Source organism: Medicago sativa, chromosome 3 (assembly GCF_051527215.1).
Source record: "Medicago sativa cultivar Bolivia chromosome 3, Bolivia_mono, whole genome shotgun sequence".
Taxonomy (NCBI): Eukaryota; Viridiplantae; Streptophyta; class Magnoliopsida; order Fabales; family Fabaceae; genus Medicago; species Medicago sativa.
Window position 1 is genome coordinate 28,616,188 of NC_140751.1, and position 14,589 is coordinate 28,630,776.

General features: G+C 34.4%; 1 protein-coding gene and 1 long non-coding RNA gene across 2 annotated transcripts; one reads left to right on the forward strand and one right to left on the reverse strand.

Moving 5' to 3' along the window:
• Window positions 1-2,399: 2,399 nt before the first annotated feature.
• Window positions 2,400-9,124, forward strand: LOC146936936 (beta-glucosidase 42-like). Its single transcript, XM_085751487.1, has 13 exons — window positions 2,400-2,582; window positions 3,355-3,421; window positions 3,503-3,561; window positions 3,940-4,015; window positions 5,100-5,174; window positions 5,253-5,340; window positions 5,668-5,893; window positions 6,100-6,215; window positions 6,513-6,727; window positions 6,811-6,845; window positions 6,949-7,048; window positions 7,738-7,846; window positions 8,765-9,124. The coding sequence occupies exons 1-13, from the start codon at window positions 2,463-2,465 to the stop codon at window positions 8,952-8,954; spliced, it is 1,476 nt and encodes a 491-aa protein (XP_085607613.1). The 5' UTR covers window positions 2,400-2,462; the 3' UTR covers window positions 8,955-9,124.
• A 1,822-nt stretch (window positions 9,125-10,946) lies between these two features.
• Window positions 10,947-14,161, reverse strand: LOC146936937 (uncharacterized). The gene is made up of 2 exons (XR_015030793.1): window positions 14,021-14,161; window positions 10,947-11,228 (listed from the first exon to the last, which is right to left on the reverse strand). It is a non-coding gene; the product is annotated as an uncharacterized LOC146936937 (long non-coding RNA).
• Window positions 14,162-14,589: the final 428 nt, after the last annotated feature.

The window sequence follows — 14,589 nt, forward strand, 5'->3', positions numbered from 1 at the left end:
TTTTTGGGACATATGCTGGTACTCCTGATGGATCATGGGCGGCAAAGACAGGATGTGCCGTCACTTGCCGGAGCGGGTTCTGTGGCAGTACAGCTATGTCAGACCATTCCCATACCTCCTGCGATGATTGGGGATCTTGCGCCAGCGGATGTGGTTATGGCCTTCATGGAATTTGTTGCCCATGTCCTTAGGTAGAAGAAGAGGGGTGATTTGGTCCTGGAGGACAAGGTGTGGAAGCATGAGGTGGGGTACATCAAATGGTTCTACCATGTATCACATCCTATGATGATCGCCCCTGCGCCCGTTGCTGACTACACAGCTCCTGTCCCTCCCTTCGAGAAGGTTATTGTTGAGCAGTAGTGGGCCAGACAGCCTCCCGACCCATTCTAGATCATCGACAACATCAGGCGTATAGTGGAAGGTGCTATGGAGATTCCTGATGTGTCTTCAAATCCACTCGTTCTCGGCGTTATGGAGGGCTCCGGTCCGAGTATAACATTCTGCAAGAGGTGTCGGTTCCGCGGAAGAGGAGTATGAGTCATAGTCCACAACAAGATTAAGTTTTTTTTTTTTTTTGTGTCTTCGCGACATTTGTATATATTTAAATGTTTTTATGACACTTTGGCGGATATGGATGTAATATGTTTACATTTGCGCGTTTGCGTTATTTTATAACATTTTGGTTAATTTTCGGTTTATTTTGTGTATTTAAATTTTGAATGAATGTATGATTGAATGAATGAATGAATGTATGATTGACTGAATGATGAAAACATGAATGGAAATGAATGAATGGATGTATGGAAGTATGAATGAATGATTGAAATTAGGTAAAAATGCTAAAACAATTGTTCTGGTTGTGGACACAAAATCAACGTGAGTTAAGTCACGCTGGGTTTAACACCAGCATGACTTAAGTCACATTGCGTTTAATACCTGCGTGAAGGCTATTTTAGCCATTTTATATGGGGATGAACAAATCTTGATGAGAGAAGAGCAATTTTCTTTGTCCTTTGTACCCCAAAATTGTCTATCAATACCCATTAGTTATTGGGCCAAACAATTGACTCATTTATAATAGAGTCATACACATAAGAGATATCTCTAATTTTCATAACAATCAATGTTTTTGTTTCAAATACAAATACTAACACAACCGCATTAGAATACTCCCTCTGCTTCAAATTAATTGCCACATTTGAATTTTGTACAGTTCTTAAGACATTTATTAAGTTTATTGATTTAAATACTAAAATTAGTATAAATTATTAAAATACTTTTATCAGTTATAGTTAATGAAATTAAATGAAATAGAATAAATAAGGATATATAAAAGGAAAAAATGTTACAATAATGTATTAAAGTAATATTTATTTTGATACAGAAAAAATGAAAAAAATGATAATTATTATCTAATAAGCTACGTTTTTGAGGATGAAAAATGGGCTATAAAGCCCAGATACGGATATGGGTGCGGATACGATACGATACAGATACTTGGATACGCGATTTTTTTTTTTTAAATTTACGATACGATATGGTTAGGATATGTTAAAAAAAATTATATTAAAACTTATATGTATGTAAAATACTTGAAGAAAATAAATCATTGATTACTCTTTTTCTTCAAAAAGAACATTGATTACTCTTTATTATTATTATTATTATATTATTGTAAAAGTAACATATTTTTTTTAAATAATACACGTGATCAAAATAAAAAATGCAAAGTTATTTTATAAGCCATATTATATTTTCATATGAAGGGATATCAAGAGAAACATTGTTAAAAAAACTCAACACAAATTTTATATAATGTTGATTAACTAAATCACCTCTCTCTCGATACATTCATCCACACGAAGTATAATTTGAAATGGTTCATTGAGAAACAATTCTATTTATGCATATCTAAAATTGAATCATATACATCTCTACTGAATTTTTACAACATTGTCTCACTTTTTCACCGTTTATCTTTTGCTAGGATAAGTATCATCAGTGAAGTATCTTATAAGTATAGTTGTGTATGTCTGGAATATCATGTAAGTATCCGATAAAATATTTTTTTTTAAAATTAAAATAATTAATTCTGATACTTCGTGGGTGAGTATCTGCGAGTATCCGTGGAGTATCGGTGTCTGATACGGATACGTCTCCGTTTCGGAGTATCCGGGCTTTATAGGAAATGATAGTTCAGTCCAAATACACTTTCTGGTTTTTTAATATTCTTCTCTCACCATCTTTGTTTGCGTGCAAGGCAGGCCGTTCACTTAACAATGTTATCATATAATAATATGTGTGAGAAATGTATTGGAGAAAAAGGTCAAACAAAAATTTTAAATATTAATTTTCTCGCTACTATTATATACGTGATGGATCCTCTCACATTTGTGTTGATGATTCATAATCAAACAAGAGAAGAAAAGTAGAGTAGCTGTGATCATTGAAGGAGTTTCAGAATGGTAAAGAAAGAAGAATTTCTGAGAGAAAATGGTTTTGAGAAAGAAGGACAAGAAGAAGTCTCACGCAGTGACTTCCCTTCTGACTTCGTCTTCGGAGTCGCCACTTCTGCTTATCAGGTACACTGTCTCAATGCAGATTCACATTCATTATTTGCTAAACTTTCAATTTGATCTCTAAACTATTGATGCTTTTTCGATGATTTGGTGCATGATGCTAACTTGATGAATCACTGAATTAGTCTTTGACTTTGTAAAAGACATTTAATATTTTAAAAGGTCAAATACATCCGGAGTCTTTATGTTTAACGTTTGTAATAGACTGTCCTTTTAGTTTTTTTTTTTTTTTTTTGCACGACAACCATCTTTTTATTTAATTATAATTTCAAAATAGCGAGCTTGAAATTTGAACTTTCGGGTATTGATGCAATGCGAGTCCATTTATCTTGATCTCGAAATTGAAGATTTACTGTTGATTATTTATTACTCTGTTGTGAAAAAAATGTTAATTTGAGCTTGCTTTAATTTCTTTGCTTTTGCTCTCTCTTTGTTATAGTTGTTTTTGTGGAACAAAATGACACTGCATTTTATATATACTTTTTGTCTTGTTTTGTTCTGTTCTTAACTTGCACCAAAGATGCATATAACAAGACTTAGACGATCTCTTCTGTGTTATTCTAACCTATCCACGGTTTTCTATGTTTCTAATTTTTATGTTAAATTATTCCATTGTTGATTGATCCTATACTTTTGTAAAAGTTAATAACAAATTATTCTGTTGTTAATCCTATGTTTTTAACTATTGCTCGAATGAGTAATGGTATTGGTAGGCGATTATATGGATCCGAGTAAATTTTTCTCTGAAACTATAACTTGTTGCTTATTTCTATAGATAGAAGGTGCTAGCAAGGAGGGTGGTAGAGGTCCTAGTATATGGGATGCCTATGCTTATACTGAAGGTATGTGAATGATTTCCTCAATTTCCTCAAATTGTGCTCCTTGATGCTTCATTACTTACTATTTGTGTGTTGTTTTGGTAGGAAAAATACTCGACAAAAGCAATGGCGATGTAGCAGTTGATCATTATCATCGTTATAAGGTCAGTGATATCTTTCTTTTGCCTAAATATTGTGTATGCAAATTGTCTAGCATTAGTCTTTTGCTTAGTTATTATCATCGTATATGATGTCGTTTAATCTATGTAGCTGATTCAACCAAGTGAAGAAAGATTTTTGAAGTTGTACATATTGTCTTTCCAGATTGATTTTGGATTAGAAATTAATACTTGCATTTAAATGTTGCTTTACAGGACTGGTTAATTTTCTCCCCATAGAGTCTATTTTTGAGCACGAATGCGTGAAAGTGATATTCAATTTTTGTACTTTTTTGTATCTTACTATTATGTCTGTAACTGTCAAGATCATGTCGTGCACGTAAATTTCAGATTTTAACTTTCTTAATGTAACTATGTGACCAGGAAGATATTGATCTTATAGCCAAGTTGGGTTTCAACGCTTACAGATTTTCAATTTCTTGGTCTCGTATTTTCCCTGGTATGTTTTATTAGTGATGAATTCTAAATACATATCTTCTTTATATGGTTCAGTGTTAGTTAAATTATTTCCATGTCCATGAGAGCCTTAAGCCTAGAAGTTTATCAACTCCTCCGTCATCAATACATGGTCAATAGTTAATATTTGCCTCTTTTGGCTCATAAAGACATGTTTACAACAGTTGATTAAAGGCGTAAATTAAGTTGTTTCTGGGAGGGAATTGCTTTGGCCCAACCGATAAGATGGTAAAGTAAAAAAGATAGGAGAGGTTTTTCAAATTTTAAAGTAAAAGAAAAGGTCTTTCCATAAAATATAACATTTTTTCGTCTTACCGCCAGATAGGAGAGAGTGCAATTTTTTTATACAGTGGGGAGGACTATGTAATGTGCAAATTTCTCAAAAGAAAATAGTGTTACGTATAGCAAAATAAAAATGAAGCAGGGAATACACAGGCTTTACCATAGGAAAGGATATGTAATGTGCAAATTTCTTGTGTCTCATTTGAAATCTGATAAAAAATGTGACACACACTACTGGTAAGAAATGATGACTCCTTAAACAAGTTGTTGACTAATATAGGAGATGGTGCGAGAACTGTTGAGAACGCGTGATATGTACCGTAAACTCTGCACAAGAAATATGGAATACAACTCCATGAACTACGAAATTAAGCTCAGAAACTACAAGAAAAGAAAGAAGAGAAACTAACAGACTTAAACCATCCGGAACCTCCCAAGCCAAATGGCTCCAAACCTTTACCAAATTAATTATCCACTACTTACATCGTTCACATATTCCCATTCTAACTAACCTGCTACATGGCTAGTTTGTTACAATTTTCACCCCATACTCTCACACTACAGAGTTTCTTTTTTAATTTCTTATTAATCTATCAAGATTGCTAAATGTTTTGAGGATAATAACATCGTTCGCCTTGTCCCTAAAACCATTATTTTTAGGTTTTACATATACGATAACAGTTCTTACTTCTTACATTAATATGTTGATTTGGTTTGTCGTGCTATTGATAATTACAGAATCTTTAGATTTCATTTTATTATGTTGCAATGTTTTATGGGTGTAGATGGCTTAGGAACCAATGTCAATGATGAAGGCATAACATTTTACAACAACATTATCAATGCTCTTCTTGAAAAAGGTATTGTCTACAAAAACCTGCTTTGCCTTAATATTTTTATCTCTTCTATCAACCATATATATTAATCATTTCCCACAGGTATTCAACCTTTTGTAACTTTGTACCATTGGGATCTTCCACTGCATCTTGATGAGTCAATGGGAGGATGGTTGAATAAAAATATCATGTAGGTATCATCTAATTAACTATTATTATTTTTTTATTTTACTATATATTTCTTTCTAGATAATGCAAAAATTGATTTGTATGATGTGCTTGAAAGTATTAAAGGTTATGATGTGGTTGAATAAAAAAATCATGTAGGTATCATCTAACTGAGTATGGTTAGAAGCTTCCTTACGAAGTATCTGATGCCAAGTATATATTTAATTTGTTATTGGACCTTACCTCTAAATTTTTTGATAAATATGTTTATTGATAAAAGTGTTCAAATTCATGTTTGATTTCCAATATTCTATTACTGAATGCAGTGTACATATGTGGCATGTTGCAGAGAATATTTTGCAGTCTATGCAGATACTTGCTTTGCAAGTTTTGGCGATAAAGTGAAAAACTGGATTACTATTAACGAGCCCCTTCAAACCGCAGTTGGTGGGTATGATGCTGGAGTTAATGCTCCTGGAAGAAGTCAAAATAGATCAGTAGAACCATACTTAGCAGCACATCATCAAATCTTGGCCCATGCAGCAGCTGTTTCCATTTACCGAAGCAAGTACAAGGTCAAACACTGTATTTTTTTCTACTTGTTAGATTATGTTAATTTTGTTTTGTCTGTTATATTTTTTTACGGTCTCCTGTCGAAGAATATATTTTCAATCATCCTATATAGCAACTACCCTCATTAATATCATAACTTCGCGTGCACAGTTTTATTATAAGGTTTGCACAATAGTTGAGGTAAAACTTTATTCTCTTGATGTTCCAGGATAAGCAAGGGGGACAAGTGGGGCTGGTTGTAGACTCTGAATGGGCAGAGCCAAACTCTGATAAGATTGAAGATAAATCCGCTGCTGCGAGACACCTAGATTTTCGTCTTGGCTGGTAATTCCTATACATACATTTGTTTTATATTATTAGTTTTCATAAGATTTCCATAGATTTTCCACTTGATATAAATGCATGAAGATGTGTGGACACAAACTTACAAAGGTATACATACATTTTTGCGTTTAACGTTGGAAATGCTCTTCTAGTTTCTTCTATTCTCTAAATATTAAACTCAAAACAGCAAAAGGTCTTGGTTTTTCTTCGATGCTCGTGAACACTAGAAATTGAAGGTTGAGGATATTTAACCTTGGTGTAAGATGCATGCTTATGATAGAATATATTCTTAACCAGGTTCTTGCATCCACTATATTATGGAGACTATCCTGAAGTTATGCGTGAACGACTTGGAGACCGACTTCCCAAATTCTCGGAGGAGGATAAAAAATTTCTTTTGAATTCTTTGGACTTCATTGGCCTAAATCACTATACAACGAGGTTAATTTCACATGCGACAGAAAGCACCGAAGAATGTCATTACGACAAGGCACAACAGCTGGACAGAATTGGTAAATAATTCGATTTTCGTAGAATTTTCTAAACTATATATCCAAAATGAATCTTCCTTGATGATTGAGCTGTTTTTTCACAGTTGAATGGGAAGGAGGGGAGCTCATTGGTGAGAAGGTATATACCATCTATGTCTCTCTGTCGGTGTATTGTAATATACACACACACACACAGAGACAAGACCAAAGATGCAAGTTTATATTCTATGTGCATATAACAGGCAGCATCAGAGTGGCTATATGTTGTTCCTTGGGGTCTTCGGAAGATTATTAATTACATATCGCAAAAATATGCTGCACCGATATATGTCACCGAGAATGGTATGTGACTTTCTTTTCCTTCTTGTCCACTTTTAGAAAACAAATAGGGAATGAACCACTCGATAGAAAATTGAGGGAGAAATCATGTGTTTGTCTATATATCTCTTGAATCTTCTGTAGTGTTTGGCATGTACGTATAATGAAACAGAACCGCCTTTTATGTTTTGTTCTCTTTGGTGCCAGTATTTATGTAAAGCCAAAATGTATCACTTTTTTCCTACATGTTCTGTTCTATTTTCTTTGATTCCAACCCATTTGTGTAGAACCAAAATGTATCACTTTTCTTACCTTTTGTCCCCTTCTATCGTTTATTAATATACACCAATTTATCCTGTTATGTATTGTTTCTAACTTGTCTCTCAAATGAATGGATATTGAAAGTATATACGTTATTAAGTCTGAAATAATCGTGAACTATAAAAAAGAACGGAAATATGTGTAAATGGACGAGTGTGAGTTATGTTATATGGCTCAACAAGGAAGAGTGGATGCAATGTGTATTTTGAGAGCTGCAACCTAGGAATATGACTGGCATGGCAAAATCCTGATTAGATAGCATAAGGTTGAAGATATGTCAACAATAGGATCTGCGGCTCTGATTTAATAGATGATAAACAGATTTTATATGACTGGACCAGAACTTTATAAAATGGTTCTCGTATTTATAAGGCTGTCTTTCCATTTAACAGGTATGGATGATGAAGACAATGATAGCTTGCCACTAAATGAGATGCTAGATGACAAACTGCGAGTTCTCTATTACAAGGGATATCTTGCATCACTTGCGCAGGCTATAAAGTAAGATTTCCAATTTCTTCTCAAACACACCTCATCTATGAGTTAAACCTATTTATTTTTCAAATTAACGAGTATATGAATAGAGAGAATTGAATGGAAATAGATTTCTCATAAATCAATCAAGCTGGTACAAGTTGTATATATACACAAGAGTGTCTCTAATCTCTATGTTAGCTTACCATGTGTAACAAACACAAATCACTAACTCTTAACTATCTAATGATTACTTGTTGCACAAGTAATCATTCTCTAACTAAGTGTCTCTATGTTAGCTTATCATGTGTAACAAACAGAAAATCACTAACTCTTAACTATCTAATGATTACCTGTTGCACAAGTAATCGTTCTCTAACTAATTGTCTAACTGTAATGATTACTTGCGCAGCAAGTAGTCTTTCCCTAGCTGATATGGTGTGATAATAATAAGTAATATAAAAACGAAGTATATGGTTATACCTTGTGATCTCACTTAACTAAATATTGATTTTTTGCATTCCTCATTTATTTCATGGTTTAATGTTTTCTTTGAACCTTAATATCCATATGTCCGTCACTAAACAAGTTCATAACGATACAATTTTGAGAATTTGAAATTGTTTTTTTCGATAAATAGTTATAAACTTTGAAAGAATTGATGATTGACCTATTTGCTTAAAAACATTGAAAGTTTAGAACAGGGTCAGAAACTTGGTCGTTGTACATTGAAAATCATAAAAGCCTTTCTGATCTATACATGATTTTGAGAAGAGGATAAAAAAATTAAGGGAACACTAAATATACAATTTTCACATGACTACCAAATACAGTTTTCACCAGCATAACATAACAACTGATCGAGTAAAATTGTTTGAACTTCAAAACAGTATAAGAATCTTAATCAAACACGCCTAAAGTTTTGTATATCATTTGAATGCACAGGGATGGAGCTGATGTGAGAGGACACTTTGCATGGTCATTACTGGACAACTTCGAATGGGCTCAAGGTTATACCAAACGTTTCGGATTGGTCTATGTAGATTACAAAAATGGACTCACCAGGCACCCAAAGTCTTCTGCGTATTGGTTTTCGCGGTTTCTTAAAGATGGGGCAAACAAGGGTAAAGAATAGTAGTTCACTTTCACCATTATGTGTCTTACCAAATACTACTAGAAAATAATGCAAGACCAAAAACTTTTGTCATTGTATGTATGCTTTGTATAAACTAGAGTGGATTTCTTGAGTTATTTCTGACTTCATCAAATCTTATGTTTCGTATGCCTTTAAAACTCCATTATTTATATTTGTCTTAGCTTTTAATATGCTTCTATTTTAACCAAGCAACTGAGCTCAAGTGGTTAATGAGCTTCACCGAGGATGAATCGTTTGGGAGAACCTGAGTTCGATTCCTAGGTGGAACAATTTTTGGCCCGGCTATCCTTACCTCACGGTCAGACTCTAGATTACCAGGACCCCTTTCCTCTAGGAACCGGAGGGTTAATGCCAAAAATAAAAGTAAAAATCTGCTTCTATTTTCTTTTTGAATGTTAGTAGTTTTCTTGTACTGTGAAAATTGCTATTGTGGTTGTGCCAGGTTGTTTTTGGAACCTGAATACATTTTTTTCTCCACATCTTTTTGAAAACAACACATTTCTAAATTAATCCTTGATCATTTCTGTTTGGCGGTGTAACATTTGGAGAATGTTATTGAGCATAACATATGTAGGAGATGCATTGCTTGCCTCCTCGTTGAGCCACATCGGACCATACAGTGAACCCTCGTGGAGAGGAATGGCCAGTTGAGAATCTGGTGGTTGCATTCTTCATTACCTTATGCATATAGAGTCGAGTTATAACATTGCATGCATGAGTCTATGTGGAAGATGTGTACTTGACTATGTGTAATTATATGGAAAATATATGATTTGATGATGGTGATGAAGTGTAAATGATATGTATTCAACCTGGTTTTTTTTTTTTTTTTTTTGATCAAGTAAAATGAAATAAAAGCAGGAGATGCCTGAACCTTGAGTACAAATCAGTTCATGTTTAGTCTAGAAAAGGAAAGGCCTAAGCTATCTCTATAAAGCAAAGAAAGAACAAAAAGAGGTGGAGGCTCCCACCACTGTGAGGAGTAAAGAGCTAGCTGTTGACCATTTTTAGCCAAAGAATCTTCAACCAAGTTACCCTCTTTGTGAATATGAGTGAACTTGCATCGATGACATGCTCCTTTGATCAAGCAGTTCTGCCATCTAGCAGCCAGATGCCAAGGAACTCCAACACTCTGCCTGAAAGCTTTCACCACAGTGATTGAATCTGTCTCTATCCATAAATTGTTCAGATGTAATTCCAAGGCTTTTTCTATAGCCATCATACAAGAGTTGAATTCAGCCTCTAAGGCAGTGGCATTTCCAATGTTTTGGGCAAAAGTGCCTAAAAAATTAGACCGAGCATCCTTGATAACAAAGCCAATAGAATTTATAGAAGGAGAACCAATGGATGAGCCATCACAATTGATTTTGATCCAACCTGAGCTAGGTGGCTCCCATTTAACCTCAACCACTATTTTCACTCTATTAGGTTTTAAGTGGATGCCAAACAGCTGAGAAAGCTTGAAATCTGCCATAGCAGAGGTACCATGGACCATAGCAAGATTAAAGCCTAGCTTCACTTCAGCTATGATATTGTGAATTAAGAACTCTACAATGTGGTGCTTGTCATTGAAGTATCTGTTGTTCCTTTCAACCCAAATACTCCGGATAGTGTGGATTTTAGCAGAGTTCATAACTTGTTGAACAAGCTTGCTACCCCTCCCCACTCCATCAATAAAAAGATTGTGTATGGTGGTGCTCTGCCACGAGCAAAAGGCAGAAAGTCAAAGAGAAAGATGACTGCAGAAGAGTATCTGGAAGTTGAAACACCTGCAAAGAAGGCAAAAGCTGCTTCTGATAAGCTCAAGATTGGTGGTTCTACACTGCCACCAACTGAAGAAGCTGCCACTCCTTTGGTTGTTCCTGATCAACCTGCTATACCAAAAAGGAAGAGGAAGCCTGGAACACCCTATTTCTATTAAGCGGTAAAACGCGCGAATACAACAGAAATATTCTAGAAATAGATGCTACGTCTCCGAATAAACCACAATTCATACATGCATAAAGATCATGTTATACTACATAGCAGCGGAACAACATATAATTCATAAACAATCTCTGGATCTCCAAACTAAATACAAATGTATCATCCAAATCTCAAATAACAGAATATCTCAACTCCAAATACATAGTCAAATAAAACAACATGCAAGAACTACCCTAGATCAGAGCCCTAATCTAGACACTTGCATGTAAAGAGAGGAACTCCACTCCTCGGCATCAACAAGCAACAACTAAGCATCCTGCACGCCGTCTACCCATCCATACAGAGAGGTAGGCGGTCCACCACAGACCACTGAGGGTTAGCATTACATCATCATAATCCATAAAAGATTTAAACAAGAACATTGGAAATGAAAGATATATTCAAGAATACAAAATAACAAATCATACATGTATTCACAGTATTCATGATTCTCATACCATTCAAACCATTCCATATCATCATTCCAAGTTCATATCAATAAGTGTATCATACACGTATCACATATACATAACCCTCCCTCCTAGAACACTAGCATTACATGATCATTATTATCCCCCATCACTTACATTTCAAGCTATCACATTATTATCATAGCATAGCATACATATTCAACCTCTAATCAAGTCATCAACAAAAGCTCATCATTTATCAACATCAATCAATGAAAACATTACTCACTTCATTACTCATCTAGCATGCTTATCTCAACAAGTACAATTCGTCATATCGAAGTTATAAGCAAGCCATCATCATTATCAAAGAACATCACCACATCATATATGTATATATACATATACAAATCTCACTTCATCATTATTATTAAAATAACCATCATCAAATGATTCACCAAGTGTATAAGCACAAACAATTAAGACATGCAATTAGAGCATAATACAATTATTCACAACCATCCACAAAATTCACCAATGTACATATACACCAATCCACATAATCACAACATTCACCAAATTTCACCAACATACAAATTCACCAAGTCACATATTCAATTATGACACGACTCATCAATTAATCAAATGCATATGATGCTCTAGACTCTTCTCTAGATGCATGTGGTACCAAACTCCTCCAAGGTCGTCACCTTATGATGCAACAAAAACATCATTATCAATGGCTATAATCAACGGCAATATGGATACAAGTATCCGGTCAACGGCAATATGGATATAACATCCGACACGACATATGATGCATGAACATATGACTCAATCCACAATGCATATGTTCACCACGGTTCAACGGCTATAATCAACGGCTATATGTATATACACGCATTCATCGCTAATCACATCAAAACTAGCATGTATAAACTCACCACCAACAATCAACGTCATTTAACATGTTCAACAAATAACATAACATAAACATGTTCATCACCATTCAATTAGTATATATGCATCGACAACAATTCACCACCACTTGACAAATATACAATCACCAACAACATGCATAATTCAATCAACATATAGTTGTCACACATACACATCATCAATCATCTCCACATAAATCAACATATAGTTGCCACATTTCCACATAATTCCTTACAATCCAAATAGAGGAACAAATACAACATATGATCACAAACATCATATTCATCACCTAACAACCATTCATACATAATCTCATAATCATATCAATCTAATCCATAAAGGATTCATAAGCAGTTGGCCCTCAATGATCATTTTCAATCAAGTTCGTCTCAAAAAAAAAATCACAACATTGAAATTAATTGAGCACCTAACCCAAAACCAAGTAAACGAGCTCAATTGCCTATGCCGTGTATCCTCACAAGTCACATATACGTGCAGTAGAGGTTACATAAACATTTCATCGGCCACATATGGAGAATTAACAAAAATTCCGAAGTTCGTCTCAATTGATAACTTTTTACAAAATTCCCATTTTCAAAGCAAAACAAATTCAAACTTGATGGAACCATTCACAACCATTTTTAGAAGTCATATAAACATCATACATACTTAACCCTACTTCATTCTTTTGAGAAACCAAGTTTTCAGAAAATCAGCGTTCTTGAACATTCCTTGAACAATCAACAAAAAGCTTGATTAAATTCAAGGAGTCAAGTTCAACTCAATTCTTTTGATGTTTCCATAGGTTTAGAAAGTCTAGAAAATAGTAAAAACATCGAAAGAATCGGTTTTGGAAGTCCGGAATTGGCCCCAAAGCACCCCAGCACAACACAATAAGGCAGGCACCCATGAGGGGCTGCCAAGCTGCGCTCAGGCATGGCTTCCTGCGCCCAGGCGCAAATGGGCAGCAGCCAGTGTCCTAAGCTGCGGTTCTGTGCAGTTCCAGTTTTCCGGTTTCGCCATTTCGTTCGTAAAATCTCGACCGTTAACCCAAATTCAATTCCGTTTTCGCCTATATTCTCCTAAAACTTAGCTCTATCATAATGTATAGAAAAATTCAAGTTTCAACCATCCCAAAAATCACTTTCCATAACCTCACATCACACTCATTTTGCATAACGGTTAACGCTCAATCTCATATGAAAATCCCGATTTCTCCCAAATCATTCCTCATTACCAAACAACAACCAAAAACAGAAAATCATTATACCATAACTCATCATAATCAACTTGTTTCATTCATTAAAAATCATTGACACTACAATTCAACTTAATCTCATCAAAATTCACCAATTCATCAATTTCCACAACTTTCAACAACAACAACATAATCATCACCAATTCACCATTTTAATGATACCCATTGCATCAATCCAACAACAACATATGTCAAGATAACAACAACAACATTTGAACATAAATTCATGCACAATTCAACACTACAACTTCAATTTTCATCAAACTTGCTCAAGAACACAAAGCACCAACAACTATGCATTTAAACATGTTAATTCACATACTAACATACAATTATCATGTAAATCATGTTCTCAAACATAACAACAACAATCATGCACGAATTTTACAACAATTAGATTCGATTCATCAATTTCACAAAAATGGGTAAGAAAGAAAAAGTTATGAATTATGGTTGAATTCTAACCCTCTTACCTCTAGCACCAAGATTCTCTAACCCAAGCTTCAATTTAACTCCTAGATGATGAATCCCTCTTGCCTCTAACCCTTGCACTTGTTCTTCCCTCTAGCCTCTAACTCTTCTCTTCTCAAATGAAAAATGTTGTGAAGGAAAACCCTATTTCTCTTCTAACATTTAGTTTATATAGGCTCCCCTAATTGGGCTTATCTCACAACCTTAATAGGCCTAACTCATTTCTATTTAAACCTCAAAAATGTTACTACTCACTTAACAGAAAAATATGACACTAACGGTCACTTAACTGTAAAATAAAATAATTACTACACCTTCTAGTAACTTGGTAAAATAATACTCTTACTAAGCACTAAAAATAACTTCCGGCAAAATTACAAAATTACCCCTGCTCTCAAAATGACCAAAATGCCCCTAAGTCCAAAATGACTAAAATGCCCTTCTAATACCGAATTTTACAATTCCTAACCAAAAATATACACAGAGACAAATAATCACATAGAAGCACATATAACACAATTAAGAATAATAAAAATAAATCTAACGAAAAATCGGGCTGTTACAAAGCCAG

Bases quoted from the DNA above. Each gene is read 5' to 3' on its own strand.
- LOC146936936 (XM_085751487.1), top strand. From the start codon at position 2,463: ATGGTAAAGAAAGAAGAATTTCTGAGAGAAAATGGTTTTGAGAAAGAA. The intron at 2,583-3,354 runs GTACACTGTCTC...TTATTTCTATAG, and splicing joins TCGCCACTTCTGCTTATCAG to ATAGAAGGTGCTAGCAAGGA. The intron at 3,422-3,502 runs GTATGTGAATGA...TTGTTTTGGTAG, and splicing joins TGCCTATGCTTATACTGAAG to GAAAAATACTCGACAAAAGC.